We start from the raw sequence: 17,127 nt of genomic DNA, 5'->3' as shown, positions 1-17,127 counted from the left end.
CGGGGAATTTGACGGTCTTGGTTAATAATTCACCTGACTGAAACTGATTTACTGCCGGTCTTTAGACAGGAGTGGTAGTGCAAACACCAGATCAAACTGAGCTCCAGTGATCTGAATTCTTCAGAAAAACACAATGTTGCTTCAAGACTGATCCTATATATAGAATGATTTGCTGTGCACATTTTAAATACAATCAGGCATACAGAAGTTGCTTTAACTTACACTCAAGAGGTTATTTCTTCTTAAAATCAGGAAGGAATATCCTAAGACACTGTTGTGGTGCAACAAGGTCAGTTATCTTCAGGGGGGAACCAAGAGAGACTTAACATGACTAAAAATGGAAAACCAAAATAAAATGGTCAATCGGTTGTCTTCGCAATCATTTTAGAATAGCAATAACCTTTTAATTAAACTTAGAAACAGGAATAAGATATACAAAAAAAAACATGAATTTGAGACTGGCTCAGAGATGACTCAGGCAAACTATTACTGATGCATAGGGATATCATGCAAAAAATGGTTATCAGCAATATTGGAGAAATTCATAGTTCGATGGAAAAGCCTGGCATGACCAAAGGTATTTAAAAAAAAACTTATAACTGAAAAAACTATTACTGATGCATAGATCCTACATATAGAATTAGTCGCTGTACACGTTTTGAACACTCAGGCATACAAAAGTTGCTCAAGAGGTTATTTCTTCTTAAAATCAGGAAGAAATATCCTAAGACACTGGTGTGGCGCAACAAGGTCAGTTATCTTCAGGGGGAACCAAGGAGAGAGAAGCTGTCAGGCTCAGAATAGCCTCTGGCTCTTATCTGACCTGGCAGACACAGATATATCTATTTATTTGCATTTCTCCTTGAGTCAACCTGTGAGGCCAAGATTTCACTTCTTGTTTATTTAAATTCCTTGTCAGCTTACAAGGGGGGCCAAAAAATGTAAAAGGTTAAACGTAAGGAAAAATTAAGATCATCAAGCATACTTATACTTAAAACAACTTTGCCCCATCGCTAACCTTATTTTAAACTTGAGTCATTATACAGTGAAGCTGCGCACAACAGGGGGAAACCAAATAACCTTCAGCTTTTTCAAAAAGGCTTTTATGGTTCATGACGTATTAAACAAACACTTGGGGTACGGTCATGAGAAACCACCCTCATTTCCTCTCTCCTCTCTCAGGGGTTGACAAACAGATGGACATATGCACGCTTCCATTAGCTCCAAGCATGTCCCAAACACAAGCATGGCGTGCCTCAGAGAACATTTTTCATAGGCTGATTACTGGTTGGAGAGCTCTGCAGCAAAGAGAATTAGGATTTTTCTGCTTTGTTGTCCTTTGCAGTTACATCTCAGTGACTGATTGTGGTCCAACATAGCAGATACGGATAATGTTTTTGTCCAGCATGGGGAATTAGATGGTCTTGATAAATAAGACAGCTTCAAGACATAGATTTTTGTAGACAAATTAAGTGAATTTCAAATAAACCATGGACAAGTATTTTAAGGCTGCAAAACAAAGAGTTGAAAAAGAGCAGTATTTGTGTTTTACAGAACCCCAGATGGAAAGGTGTGAGGTGTAGGAAGGACATTGTTTTAAGCTATTAGTCTCCATCATATTACATCAGAGTGCTATGACACCCTCTAAAAACCTTTCTTGGACTTTTCTGCACTAAAAGAAAAAGGGGTGCTAATGACAAAACCAGTGGGCACCTTTCAAAACGATAAAGCATTTGTCAAATATAGCACTGCAGAGGACAAACTGTCACAAGGATGATGGGAAAAGTGATGCATTAGGAGTGTTGTAGTGCCCTCTGTGTGTACTCTGCTGTACTCTAAATTTGGTGGGTGGTGTAGATCATGTTCGTGATACCAAGCTGCACCACTTATTTTCTTTGTGGAGTGCTGATCCACTCTGCATGTTAATGCAGGAAACAACCACATTTTTTCATTCTAATTTAGTTTTCCGCTCAGCCCCTAAAGTGCTGCTTGGCTGGATTTATACCAACAGAATCCAACAAGCAAGGATACTGAGGTTTGTACTCGATCAACATAATGGTATACTAAGTCAAAATGGTATGATGTTAACTAATTATGAGAGAATCAAACACGTAAAGTTTCCAGAAGTAAGAATGGTTTGAGAATGAGTCAACTTGTTTAGGTAAACATTTTCAGAATATGGCAATAGTATAATAGAATGAGTGGGAAAATAGATTAACAATTTGATTGATTTAAAAAAAAAAAAAATCTAAGGCAAGTTAATAACATTATAAGTCAACACTTTGAATTATTGTATCTGAATGATGAGGTACTTAACAATGTGATAATCAATGGTCAAAGTTGTTTTGTTGTCATAATGCCTTTTTTTCCCTTTGAGAAATGGGCTTCCATAGGTGTCTGACCTTCAACTAATGAAAGAGAAAGTGACAACAGAACCTGACGAATTCCAAACATCCCACCACACATCATCCTCAGATAACCTCCCATAACATGTGGTTGTGCTGATGAACTAAAATGAGAGGGTCCAAAAAGCAGCTGTGGGTTTCACATTCCTGACTTCAGCCTATAGGTCACCTCAACAAAACTTTGACCTCTGTTGGCTCCGTCTATAAAGTGGGGCACTCAGTGTTGACAAGCCCAGTATAACTTGAAGACACTGGGTGGAGGACCAGCAGCTGTCTCAACATTCAGAAAGTGCTAAAAAGAAAATAACACTGCCACTTTCTGCAACTTGGATGGTCGTGAGGTCACAGGGAAGTCAGCAGTGAGCAAAATGAAAAGTGACAGTTTGCAGGAGAAGATGACAGGACAGGAAAACATTTAGCTATGCATGGACATCATCTCATGATCGTGGGAGCCAATATTTCTTTTTAGGAAATGTTTCACTTTTCCTCCACATCAATGAGGGGTTCCTGCATGGAAAGCAGGGAAGGTGAAGGGTTAAATTGTGGCCGGGGAAACCTGATGCTAATTAAGTCTTAGGAATGCCACATACTGACATTGTAGTGCAGAATCTCTCACAGTGGGTCAGACATGGAGAGAGCAGGCGGTAGGGCTGCGTGTGTCTAATGTTTTATTTTTTACTGACAGACGTTCAAGCCAGTCTCACCGAACTCTGGATCTGAAGGTAATGATTGGTCAATAATACTTATACTTTGTTTCTATAGTGAGAGGGGTTTCATCAGAAAGAAGCTCAGAGATGGATCACAGGACCATTTTTGAGATTTCTCCACCACCCGGGAATCAAAAGCTTAATGTGGATGTTTCTTCTTTTGCAGAGAGACAACTAACGCAGAAGCAACAATGGTTTTAGTAACACCTGTGTTGTTGCTGCTGCTCTCTTGGATATCGACGCAAACTGTCGCAGAGGTCTGCCGGGGGACGCACTGCTACGGCGCGGAAACCAGCGATCCAAGACCGTGCGTCGGAGCGCACTGTCCGGGGGGCAGAACCTCCAGACCGCCGCGGCACCATCACCCGAGAGCGGCGCAGATAGTGGCCGGCCAACACCATGCGTACCCGGGCTCTCCAAGAGCAGTCTCAGAGGGGTATACGCCTGTGCAGCCACTTCGCGTGCGGCACACTGACAGCAGCAGTGGCACGCGGATAAGAGCGCCTGAAGTTTTACCTGCAGGATGCACGGATGCGGACTGCGCCGCTCTTGTGAAACAATTTCAGCCCACCACCAATGACACCCGAGAATGTAAAGGGATCGAGTGCAGACTGCCGCTGAGGATACGGCCAAAAGCCCGAGCGAAGTCATGTGTGGGAGAGGGCTGTAGTTCAGAGGAGAGCCACCAGCTCCCTCCTATCCATCTGTCCGACAGAGCCGCACAGTTTATGGGGGATTTTCCGGAGCTTGGATATCCATCTTCGGAACTTGGCGGAGCTCCTTTGGGTGTCCAGCTCACATGTGACATCCAGCCAGGTCTGCTTTCATCTTCTTCTCTGTCAACGAAAAATGTTAACTGTTGCGATGATTACAGGATGATTTCATTTCTTTAAAATGTCCTTCATCTGGTCTTTTCTTGCAGAGAAAGCAAGAACATAATAATTACCAAATGCTTATTATATTTGATTGACTTTAACCACCCTGTTTCTCCAGTGATCTGCACAAGGGCATCATGGTCCATAAGCAAAAGGGTACTTGTGGGTTATCTGTCGCCACTTTTTAATTTAACCCTAACCCTACCCTAACCCCTAACCCTCCTCTGAAAAAAACAAAAAAAGTGCGTAGAGAGTCTGAAAAAAACCAGACAGATAACCCACAATACCAGCAAAAGAAAGAGCTGAGCAGGACTGGAAATGTCTCTGAGTCAGTTGTCCAGAAGATATGGAGCTTTGATGTTGGTCCATATAGGAAACTTTCATTGCACTTGCCAGCTACCCATTACAATGGGGTTCACTGAGTGTTCACACTTTGTTCCAGCGTCAAATCAGAATCACTCTTAATCCAATCACTTCCTCCACTGCACAGTTTTTAACAATAAAACCTTCTTTGATTTTGAATTATCTTCCCCTCAGGAGAGAATGAAGTTCCCTCAGAAGACGCCCTCATCTTGCACCTCCAGCTGGCCAAAGGGCAGGAGAAGCTGGTGGAGGCCCTGCGAACCCAGCAAATAATCATCCGCGACCTGCAGCAGAAACTCGCCGACCAACAGGAGGCGCTTCTGTCCCAGCAGAGGGAGATCCTGGACCAGCAGCGGCGCATGTATGAGCAGATGGATGTTGTGAAGAACCAGTATGGCCTCCTCTCAGAGACCGTCAAACAGGTTTCCTTCCAGGGTCTGCAGGGTGAGCTGCAGAGCTACTTCGAAAGCCACCTGGCGGGTCTGCAGAGCCAGGCTCGCAGCCACCTGCAGAAATCCTACGCCGTGCACAAAATGGATCTGGACTCCAAGACGATGGATGTAGTCGAAGAGGCTCATTTTCCTCAACCTCTGCTGGGATGCCATACTTCCTGTGGGCAGGAGGAGTTCTGTGATTTTCAGAAGGATCCACCTAAGTGTGAGAAGTGCACCATGTGTCCGCCGGGCTTCTTCCTGATCTCACAGTGTTCTCCAACTGCAGACAGGATGTGCCAGGTATGCTCCTTTCAAACAGCTATTCTCAACATCTGGTTTGCTTTAGAGTTCCTACTAGTGGCAAGCAGAGGTACTGCACAATAGTATATTAAAGGTCCCCTATTATAGTGTTTGTCATCAATATATTATAGGTCTCAGATATATACAAAACATGTCTCTGAAGTATTTGTCTGAAATACCAAACAGATCATACATTTTAGAATGCCATAAACCCCTCTGTTTCCGCCCTGTTTCAAAAGTGCTGATTCTGTGTCTGTTACTTTAGATGAAAAATAAGGAGCCACTCCCCACGCCCCTCAGAGAGATATTTGGTTAAAAAAACATAATGGTGCTAGGAGGATTCAGATGATAAGATTGGGGGGTTACCTTGGTTGGTTATTGGCAAATGGTTACACAAGCCCAAAATCATTATGACATCATAAAGTGGCCAAAATCTGATCAGCTCATTTTCAGGCAGGTTTTTATATAAATGGATCAAGACAATAGACAACAAGTGATAGAATCTTTTTTCCTGAAACTTTCAGAATCTCTTAATGCACAGATACATATTTATGTATAAAAGACATGACAAAGTGGATTTTGCATAATAGCTGACCTTTTTTTGAATATAAATATTTTAGTAACTTACCAAAAAAGTTAATTTCTCATCTAAATTTGCTCAAGGATTCACAAATGAATATTGCAAATTGCAATGACTAGTTACGTTTGAATATCCTCATGCATGTCACGACACATCAGGAGACAAACGTCTTTTGCCATTTTTAGCTATCTAACGGATGTACTAACATAAAATGAATCTCTTTTTTGTAACTAAAGAAGTGACATGAGCCAGTTAAAGCTCCAAAACTTCATGTGAACGCAAAAGACCCTCAATACATTATGTTTGGATTCCTATTTGTTCGTTATCAGAGCTGACATATATACCTGATTTATTTCATGTTTGTTTTTTTCTTATGTATTTTAAGATTGACCTCATAAAAATGTTTTTAACAACTAGAAATCATGTTCACAACCCTGTTGCTAATTTTAAATGCACTAATGTTTGGTCGATGGTGAGGAAGTTTCTATTCTGTACACAAACTTGAAATAGCTTTATCTGATGGTTGAAGTGTGAAATGGGGTCAGGTTTTAGAGCATATCCCAGCATGTCTCAAACACAACAGCTGAAATGGAGAAACAAAGTTAATATTACCATCCATGCTGAATAAAATCCAAATAAAATCATGGATACATTTTGTTTGTATTCCTTTGTTTTGTTAACATAATGCCAATACTTATAATATGAATGTGTGTCTATTGCAGGACAGAGATGAATGCCTTGAAGTACCAACCATTTGTGGAGAGCGGGTGAAGTGTCTTAATACTCCAGGTGAGTTCAACAAATTGATATATACGTTTTTAAAATAGAGCAATTCATGAATGTGATTAAACAACCTTTTTTTCCCACATTTTCACAAGTTGATTTCTCCATTTTCTCTGCTCTTTAACTTCACAGGTGGGTTCAGGTGTCTGGGAGTTTCTGAGAGAGAAGCAGTCATGGGTTTTTGTGGTCATGAGTACTTCTACAACCAGGAGCTGCAAGAGTGCCAGGCCTGCTCCGACTGTGATGGAGAACCTGTTTCTGTCACCTGCACCGCTGTCACTGACTCTGTCTGCGGTCAGCCCTCAGAGAGCCATCTCTCCCAGTCTTGGGGGGCCAATGTTGGAATTCCTCATGCTCGAAACTCTGGCACACACATCTTCCCAGGGCTTCAACTAAACATCAGAAGCAAAGAGAAAATAGATCTGTTGTCCAATGAGGTGGGCCAGGTCACGTTCTTGCAGCATGGCCTGGTCTGGTTGGATCATAACTTTGCGATAAAGCACAGCTGCAGGAACTTCCTTCAGTTGGGAATGAGGCTCAATGGGAGCCAAGAAGAGGAGGGTCGGGACCTCAGTGGTGTTCGCATCGAACAACCGGATAAGAAATACTTCCAGGGTGTCAGCGTCAGCAGTGGAGTGGAGGTGGAGCCCAACCACACCTTCACCCTTCAGCTGAAGAGTCCCAATCAACACTGCAACCAGAGCAAGGATCTTCACGTCTATGATATCGCCACCAATTCTCTCAGCTTGCTCTGGTTGTCGCACGACACTGGTGCCGTAGCGATGACGGCTCAGATGTCCCTATTGACGCACTACCAAACCAGCTACCGCCCGACGTTCCGCATTACCTCAGTCTCCGACCCGTACATGGTCATTCTAACGCACGATAACCGCGGTGTCCGCTTCACAGAAAGCGGCGTTGTAAAGTTCGTCCTCCAGCAGGCGCTTTACTCAATGGGCCACACCTGCATCAGAGAGGGTTTCTCCCTGATTGCCTACACTAACCGCAACGGGACCGGCCAGGAGGCGATGCAAGCCTTCAAGACGGGCGTCAACTACAGAGACACCTCCATCACCCTCTCTGGCGCTGTGAGCGTAGCCGGCGGGGACACGCTCAGCTTCGAGATCACGTCTCCTTCCCAGTGCAACATCCGCTACTTTGGGGACAGCACCGGGATCAGTATGCTGAGTCTTATCTGGATTCCTTCAGCAGTGTCTTCAGCCCTGACCGCTACCGTGTCCAAGACCGGTCTGCCCTCCGGAGCGGTCAGGAACAAGCAGCTGTCCTTCCAGCAGATCAGCCCGGACACGCCCCAAGTTCATTTGTCTCGCCAAGGGGAGCCGAACAGCAGGAAGAACTTTGTCTTCCATGAGAAAGGGACGGCGAACATTGCCCTCAATCTAAAGCTGATTCACTCCTGCAATATTGTCAGACTCACTATGCAGAAGGCGTTGGGTCCGGAGGGGACGGCAGCTCCTGTGGCCCAGCAGGTGTCTGGTTCAATGCCTGAAGGGAGCGAGTGGGCCAGTATCGGGCTGAGGGCCTCATTTCCGGTCCAGAATGGAACAGCAGTGTATGTGACTCTGGACTGTATTCGAGGACGGGTTAACCAGATTACACACGAGGGCGGCACTAACATTTCCATCCTCTGGGTTGCAGTGTAATCCAAGAAGGGATTTTGTCATTAATACATATTTGAAAAATACAGTTTTGCACAATATTGAATTGCAGAGCAGATTCAAGAATTGACCAAATTAAGAGAGAATACTGGTAGACGATAAACTACTTCATGCATTGTAGATGGAAACAACATCTATTACACATATTATTGTTTTAAATATATGTTTCAGGACCTTTTTAGACTTTTATTGTGAATTATTGTGCTTTTTCTTGAAGTACTTCAGCTGGTTGAGCAGTGACCAATTCTTCATGAGATGTGTGTGTGTGTGTGTGTGTGTGTGTGTGTGTGTGTGTGTGTGTGTGTGTGTGTGTGTGTGTGTGTGTGTGTGTGTGTGTGTGTGTGTGTGTGTGTGTGTGTGTGTGTGTGTGTGTGTGTGTGTGTGTGTGTGTGTGTGTGTGTGCGATTGTGTGAGTGTGTGTCTGTACAATATGTATGAGTGTGTTCATACATGTGCAGTGGTGCCTATATATGTGTGTACGTGTACAAAGACATTGGCATGCATATGTTTGTCATTTAATATGTATATCCATACATTCCTGCACATATTTAACTTGTATGTAACTTTTTGTATCATATCACTAGGAATTTTAAGTTGGGAGGGTTACATGAGAAGATAGACACTATTCTACGATATAAGAGTGGTGTTATAAACTGAGTTTTTTGCCATTTTCACAAAAGAAAATCCCTTTAATAGTTGGTTATTAAAAGAAAAATGCTACATAGTAGACTCAAGCAAGCAGGAGCATTTTGAGCATTTTGATGATTTTTCCTATTATATTTATTTGCATTTTGTAAAACGGGACTTTTGTATTTACACTATAGAATACGTATATGTCGGATAGATAAGATAGATTGTGGGGTAAGGCACTGAGTAGGCAGTGTTGCTTTTTAAATACATGCAGTGATAGCCTCTATCATATGTTTATTTGCACACATAGTTTAACTCAGTATTATGGAATGTGCAAACATTATACTTTGTTATTCTTTTGCCTAAATACTGTCTCCGTGTGAAGAGTTGCCCATGCATATCGTTGCTAATTGCCTCTGTGTGTGTTCTGTCCTCGAAACAATTAGGCATAATTAAGTGTTTCAGGGAGTTGGCAGGGAAGCCGCCACGGAAACTCTTTATTCTCACTCCATTTTGTTCAGAAAATCGTTCATTCTGTGGTTGGGCTACCTGCATCAATGCATGCATACTTGTTCAACACCAAATAAAATGTACATATGATTTGCCAGAAAAAAACATGTCAGTCCAGCTTGTTAATACACAGCAATCAGAGATGAGATATATTACATTTCTGGGGGGTTGATTACAGCATTTCATTTATGATGTAATGCATTCCTGTATAGACACATCATTTGACACGTTGCCTTCCTTCCAGAATTTTTTTATATTATTTTCCATTAGGTTAAACGGGTAAAACATTCAGACGTTACTCATTCAATATAATTCCAAACATACCCAACCTATTAGAAAGCCACCATACCGAATAGCTATAAGTGCCAAAATTGCAGAGATAATGCCTGGAAAATCATTTACTGTATTTTCTCTCAATTGGTCTTCATCAAGTTCAAATTATTCTTCCACCTATTACCTATAGGAGAGCTGTGCTTTTGCTTAAACATAACAAATAGCCAGTGAGTCAATGAGAGGGAGAGGGGGGGGGGAAACGCTTGTGAGAAACAATCAAATGTTTCTGTCGGTTGCCTGAATTGAAAACAGGTGTTTCAGTTGAGCAGTGCTCCAGATGTCTGACGCTGTAGATCAAATGAGACCCACAGCACATGCAGAGTTTCAAACATCAGAGGGAGAAACGGGGACAGACAAACAACAGGAAGGAGGAAAAAAACTGAAGAGAGGAGTGTGCGTGTATTGAAAACTTTGTCATTAGAGCTCCTCTGATGAATATTTTCTATATTAACAAGGGATCAAATGACTACTTGTGAAAGGGCTTGCTTGTATTGCCAAAAGAGTTATCATCCACCTTTGTAGTTCGCTCTGATGTCTTAAAAACTGCTCAAGTGCTTTAAGTCTCCAGCCTCTCAGCCTTCAGTAGGCCTTTTCGTTCTTCAGTTGTGCAGCCAACACATTCTACTCTCATCAACACCATTTCCAGGAGCTGGCAGCTGTTTCCAGCAAAAGAGCTCTGATAAACCTCATTTATACCACACACCTTGCACTAAACTGCAGACAAACAAAGTAAGGCATTAGCTGGTGAAGCCCTCAAATCAAAAGTCTAGCCATGATATAAAGAATCAGTTATTTTCTCTTGGAATTGGTCACGCCAGATCTAAAGAAGATTACATGTCATTTGTTCGACGCTTTTATCCAAAGTGACTTACATACATTCAGTATGGTGGACAATCCCCACAGGAGCAATTTGGGGTGATGTGTCTTGCCCAGGCACACAACGACATGCTGACTGCAGTGGGACTTGAACTTGTTATCCCCTGATTTGAAGTCTAGCACACTACCCACTGAGCCACAGCCACCTAAAAGATAGTCTTACATTCATCAAGTGGCCAGGAGCACAACTAGACAGGTCTCACACGTTATTTTTCCTTATGCTACTTTTAAGGTCCTTTTTAAACACTCCCTTTTTGTAACCATCAACAGTTCAGTAGCTAACCAAACCTCAGTCCATAGACCACAGTCTTCACACATTTTTCATGCTGGCGTGCCTGGATGCATGATGACTTCTTTGATCAAGAGCTTAAAGAAGAAACTACCTCCGAAACACTTGAGCAAGACTAAACAAATCCTATGCTCTATTAACAAATTCCACATATGAATGCAGAATCTGCAGGCAACTAGACTAGACTCAGGTATTTGTAGCCTTCTGGTTTTTAGTTTGAAGTCAGAGAAGTATTGATCAATCACAATTTAGCGTGCTATGGTAAATGCAGGTTAACAGGCCATTGAGTGAGTAAAAGAGGTGAATCACATTAACAATCGTGGTACCAATCAGTTCAAATCTGGCGACATATCTGCTTTATATAAGCTCAAAATGTTCATGTTAACTAGCACCTTAAGTATTGTCTTTATGGCAAACAGGAGACGTTCCCAGAGATTAACTTAACACTGACTGTACACCAGTTAATGACTTTTTATTCTATTTGGGGAAGTGGAAACTATTTGCTTGAAAACAAAACAATTAGCTGTAAGGGAACTAGCAAGTTGGTTGATCATTCTCAATCAACCCATTTAAAATACAAGTTGTCATGCATCATTTTTTTTTACAGAAAGATGCATTGTTAGAAGCTCTAAGTGAGGTGGAAACTTTTCCAACATTTATCTCTCACACACGCACTTAAAGGTGTGGTACGTTTGAGAAACCGGCTCGAGATACACGTTTTGTTATATTCCATGGAATGCTCTTAACATCCCGATAGCAATGAATATCTTAACTGCTTTGACAAAAAATCCATACAAAAATGTCATCTGTGGAAGCCGTAGTACTGTAAAAAGCATGACCAATCATTTTAGCCGGCCAGGCTAAAGTAACTGGATGGCCTACCTGCCTGTCAGCCTTCCATCTGTGCACAAACTTATCTCGTGCCCTCATTGGTCATGTGCGCGTTCGTGTGTGTTGGAGGAGGGGCTCTGTAAGGAAGTGGCAGATATTTTCCGGTTGTGTATTTTCAAATTCTAGCGCACTCGAGCTGGTTTCTCCGAAGTTACCTACCCCACCTTTAAACCAATAGTTATTAAAAGTATAGCGTGGATCAGATGCCTAGATAAAATATTCAACATAATCGTTTGGAAATTCAATGATTAATGTTGTGACGTAAAAGCACAAAGATGCTTTGCAGTTTGCTGGGCTGCGGACTTGCATGTTAATGTAAAAACAGATAGATAATTCTTCACCAAAATACATCTGCTATGTGTTTATCTGCATTCAGAGGGTTTTCATGTTTGGAGTTCACTCAAAAAATCTCTGCATGCGAGAAAGTTACTAAAGTTCTACTTAAGTAAAATTACATATTTTCGACATCCTAATATTTTCCACACACATTAATAGGCCTAGCTATAACATGTCGTTTTTTGAAGATTTTCGACATAGCCTACTATACGATATTATTCTTCTGTATATTTTTTTACTATGCCTATTTATTGCATATTTGCGACATACAATATGTCAGTTTCCTACATCTTTTTTGACATACTATGCAATGTACTACTATACGTATACACTTGTTGTGGATATTCTCGACATAGTATAGGCCTACTAGCCTCTGTGTTTTCTTTGGAAAATGTCGACATTGTATATGTAGTATTTTCAGAACATGCCAACATTGTAAACAATGTAGCTCCTCTGAATGTCGTTTTTTGCATATTTCCGACATGTTCCGACTATGTTGTCTTATTTTCATATTTGTTTAGACATAGGCCTACTATACTATGCTGTTTTTTCAGACTTTAAATATCTTACTTCATTAAGTAAACAGTGACATACATGTATTACTCCGTGTCATGATAAAGGCTCTGAATGTAGATGTGCATCATTCATTTGTTCCTGAGTGTTAAAGAAAATGCAACATGGAGTCATGTTAATAGAGACATCAGACGCAGCGAACAGCCTCCTACCCCAAACCTGGCCCCAGTCTCTTCTAATGTTGAATTAAACAGGACAGAGACAGACCCGCTTTAATCAGAAGCGGATGTTACTGTAAGAGCAGAGGCCTCGTTTCTACACAGAAATGTTTAGACCATGTGGTTTGATGCTGCAATCCTTTGTGTTACTTCTGTAATGTTTTTCAGTACAGTCCAAAGTGCCAAGAATCACTGACCTGATAACATCTTATAGGTCTGTCTGTATTTAAAACAAAAGTTTCACTACTTCCTCTGCCTCTGACAAAAGTTTGTCTAACTAAAAGTCCAACATTTGTCTTAACTGAAAAAGCACTACATATTAGTAACCGGTTATTTTCCATCATCCTCGGTTTCTTGCGCATCCGCTCATCTGTCGCACTCTCCTCCCCTGCTCCGTCCATCTGTGCCGGTGTTTTTTTCCTCATTAGAGAGGTTACTGATGCATGAGGGAATGGGCTGGCAGGTCAGTAGCAACAAACACAAAAGTGGGACTCATATTGAACAGCCTGTGAAAAGTTTCTCAGTCTGACGAACACAGAAAACGATCACCAAGAAGCTTTACAAAAAAGTTGTTAAATGTTGTCTATCTGTATAAAGAAAACAGCTTTTCTCATGGTATAGAATATATAGGATATTTTTGGAAAGCTGAAACCTATACTGGCACTGAAAGTAACAATGATGGATATGCTGTACCTTCCTTTTAAGAGCTTGGCAAGGGTCTCTGCATAGCTCCTTCGAGTGTCTGTTAAATTCCCTGATCACAAGGAATGCAGCATTTAATTTTGTTGTTCTTTAGCTGACCTTAATCATTCTGCGTCAAGTGCAATCTGAAACTCCAGAGCCATGGGGATCCGTCCGTCTGGGTAAGGAAATAAATATGCGTGTGTGTGTGAGTGTACAATACACACATGTACTGTACAGTATATGCAGAGGGAGTTGCTGTCTCCACGAAGAGGCCATTTAAAGTGCTGATGACGAATAATAGGTTGGCTGAATGTGAGCGAGTGAGTCCCATGGTGTGTATTTAAATGGTGAATAGATGCTCTCACACTCACATCAACTTCCCGGTGGTCCGTGAGGTTAATTGCTTTCTCCGGCAGGTGCTTACAGATTAAATATCTCACTGAATGCATCCATACAAATGACTCTGCATATACCACATAAGTTGAGAGATGGAGTGCTGTACTGTATGTTTGTATGTGTGTGCAGTGCGCTGCAAAAAAACCATAGTGTATGCTTAGGTCGCTGTTTAAGTGCAAAATGATGTCTAATTAGTACATCTGACATTGACTTACGAAGTGGGCTCAACAGAGTATTAATGGATTAAGTAGTTTTCAACAACAATCTAATGGGCAAGCATTTATATGCAACCTAGCAACGGAGATTTGGTGATTTGCAGATGTGTTGTCTTGAACGTTTTCCAAGACAATTCCAATTTATAACACTTTTGTTCTTTTTATGGTAGTTTTGATCTGGTAACATGAGGACATTTATACAGTATGGCTCAGTCATGGGGGGAAAACAATTAATACAGTATTCTGAAGAATCAGGTCAGTTTTCAGGCCGTTAACACCTCATGATTTACATCCAATGTCAACATTCAGTGTCATGACAGAAGGAACTATGTCATTTTAGTTGTTGGGTAGGCAAAAAATGACAAAGGGTTTTGCGTCAATTATCCTGTTAAGCCCCAAGCCTGTTTTCTAGGTCTCACGCTCGAAAATGACATTCAGAACAAATTACTAAATAACTTCACTTCTAAAAGAGGTAAATTAATAATCTTTTTTCTCAAAGCAATGATAAACCTGTGAGTTGGATGTAGAAAAGTAAGAATCAATATAAATTTTATTAAATTCAGATTGAACATAGTAAAAAAATGTAAATGATACTGTCCGTCCAAAAAATAGTGAAAACCACTCTTGAATGATGGGTTAGTAGACTAAAAGCTTTAGGAATCCAAACTATAACATATAATAAGTAACCTGTATCAAGATTGATGCAAAACAAGTGACATTTGATCTTTTTGAGGGAGGTTTAGCAAAAAATAAACCACTTCTGGGATCATTTGGGTGGGAAATTCCTAAATCCATCTAAACATTTCCATTGAGGAATGAAAGTGATTCGCACGCAGTTTGCCAAAACCGGAAGCTGGGTTGTAGCTCTAATAGCAGCTAATAGCAGCTGATATGACAAAATTCCATATTTGACAAAAATTGAATGATGGATTATCAGTAATCATTTCAAAGTGACACAGACACATTGGATTAACCTTCAGCAGCGTTTTTCTCGTTTTAATGACATTGAACACAACTTTTGATCAGGAACAGCAAAAGGTAAGACATCAGGCGCTTTTACACCAAGTACTTTTCCCAGGAATAGTTCCCGGAACTTTTCCCCAGAACCATAATTTCCTGGAACTATCTAGTAAATCGCGTTCACACTGGAATAAGTCCCTGAGGGAGCCACTGACGTTACTTCTTATTCTTCTTCTGCTTTGGGTTTACTGGCAGGCCGCAAACAACTTCACGGCGTATACGTCCACCCTAAGTCCCCGGCCGGAAGTCCCCAGAGTTGGGGACTGGCTTCAGTAGAAGCTTCTGGGACTCCCAGCAGCTTCTACTGAAGTCTTCTGAGTAAATCGCCAGAAGCGCCGACACCTCCTCATCACTCCACCGCTCCCATGTTTTCTTTTGTGTTACCATGAGTTAGTCTCTCTCCGTTAGTGCGCTGGGCTAATGCTAATGCTAATAATGCTAATGCGAGCAAATAAAATGACATGCAAAAACCTTTCAGAGTTTTACGGGGCGTGGTTTGCAATTCGCCCAGCCAATAGAAAAGGGGTGAAAAGGTTCGCAAAAAAAAGTTCTAGTTCCAGATCTTTTTGGTGTGAACGCAAAATCCCAGGAACCTTCGGAACTATTACTGGGAAAAGTTCTCCGGTGTGAAAGCGCCTATATTTGCCTTTTTGCTCCGTAAAGCTACACCGTGTGTTGTCTGGGTTTGCTTCCCCTGCCGCAAATTATTATTTGAATTACTTTCTGCTGACACTAGGTGGGGCTGTGGCACATGCCCCTAATGACCAGTCACCACTGTTGATGTCTACAACAAACATTTTCACCACCATAATGTGCAATAACAATGTCTCTTGTCTTACCTCAACTACTAAAGAAAAATATCTTACTCTTAATCAGCTAAATCCCCTTTAGGTTCAAAGGCTAGTTGCTAACTTTGTTTAAAGGCCATTAGAAGCTACGAACTGTAGTGAACAGTGGGTTTATACAGGATTTTTCATCAAAAACAGCTGTCTGCTGGAAATGATGCGATGAGAGCGGTGAAAGTGAATCTATAAAGTAACACCAAAATAATGTGAGCAGACTTTTGACCTTTTAATATCCTAACCAACAAATCCACCTTTACTGTCAAACTCCTGCCTGGACAGCTGATAGAAAACACAACATGTCAGGAGGGGAAAAAAATTGGTCTTTTTAACCTCTGCTGTCAACCAAGCATGTGGCCTCTCCCCTTACGAGAGCAGGCTTTCATGTGATAGCTGAGCAGTGTTAGAGTGAAACCAAACACTAATGGATGACCTACCAGCTTCCGGGCTGACACTGAGGAAGAAGCAAAGTTCAGGCAACGTACAGTTCAGAAAACTTGTGAGGTGAACGCCACCAATTCCAACAGACACCAACATCTGGCTCGGTTTAGCCTCCTCACAGACATATCACACTGACTGTTTACAGGCTGCAGTCGTTTATAGAAGCATGAGAACCCATTTGGCTTTTCTGTCAAAATGCTTTGGTAAGATTATCTCAAGCCAGCCACCCTGGCTTTGCCATCTGTTGGTTTGCTTATAAATCACTTCAAAGTTTGAGAAAAGAGTGACTTCCCTGACTTTAAACTTTTTGACATGTTTGCTACATTTCTCCCATCTGCACCCGGTGTGTTTGGATAGAACCACTCTTCCCTTCTTTGGGTAATAACATGTAAGATCGGAGAATCAGGAGTTTACAAGTCCTGTGATGTGCTCCACATGCTGCAAACTCTCACAGATTATCCAGGTGACGCTGGTGATAAACTGCTCATGTGGGAACATCACTGATCGCTGAGAGGAAGGAAGCTTCCCGTATGAATCTCTGAGAAATGTCAGACCTGGTCATTAAGACATTGTTCCTCTTGATCATTGAGATACTTTATTATTAGTTAAGGCAGTGATGAAAACATTTACACCGTGGGAGACTGAGTCGCCTGTCAGGAAAATAAAAGCAAAAGAGTCTCCAGAGATAAGGTTGATTGAAATAAATGTGGTCTTATGACACCAACAGAATCCATAAAGTGATGTCAAGAGTACACGTCGGTAATTCCATGATGATAATTAATGGAAGATTAGCTGACAGGTCACTTA

The 17,127-nt window shown here is 41.5% G+C and overlaps 1 protein-coding gene across 2 annotated transcripts; it reads left to right on the top strand.

Annotated features, from left to right (window-relative positions):
• The first annotated feature begins 648 nt into the window (after positions 1–648).
• On the top strand, positions 649–9,759 carry nell3 (NELL (neural EGFL like) family member 3). Of its 2 annotated transcripts, XM_079662082.1 has the most exons (5): positions 649–3,127; positions 3,279–3,928; positions 4,525–5,084; positions 6,387–6,453; positions 6,580–9,759. In XM_079662082.1, exons 2-5 carry the CDS (start codon positions 3,304–3,306, stop codon positions 8,109–8,111), a joined length of 2,784 nt encoding a protein of 927 aa, XP_079518208.1. In that variant the 5' UTR covers positions 649–3,127; positions 3,279–3,303; the 3' UTR covers positions 8,112–9,759. The 2 variants fall into 2 exon arrangements, with proteins under 2 accessions (XP_079518208.1, XP_079518209.1); XM_079662083.1 differs by having other exon boundaries at positions 649–3,928.
• Positions 9,760–17,127: the final 7,368 nt, after the last annotated feature.

Source organism: Notothenia rossii (genome assembly GCF_949606895.1).
Source record: "Notothenia rossii genome assembly, chromosome: 12".
Taxonomy (NCBI): domain Eukaryota; kingdom Metazoa; phylum Chordata; class Actinopteri; order Perciformes; family Nototheniidae; genus Notothenia; species Notothenia rossii.
This window is presented reverse-complemented; position numbering and strand designations above follow the sequence as displayed.

What these genes read in the sequence shown, in the direction of transcription:
- nell3 (XM_079662082.1), top strand. Translation starts at nt 3,304, where the DNA reads ATGGTTTTAGTAACACCTGTGTTGTTGCTGCTGCTCTCTTGGATATCG. An exon ending in CACATGTGACATCCAGCCAG is followed by an intron (nt 3,929 to 4,524) that starts GTCTGCTTTCAT and finishes TCTTCCCCTCAG; the next exon opens with GAGAGAATGAAGTTCCCTCA. An exon ending in CTGCAGACAGGATGTGCCAG is followed by an intron (nt 5,085 to 6,386) that starts GTATGCTCCTTT and finishes TGTCTATTGCAG; the next exon opens with GACAGAGATGAATGCCTTGA.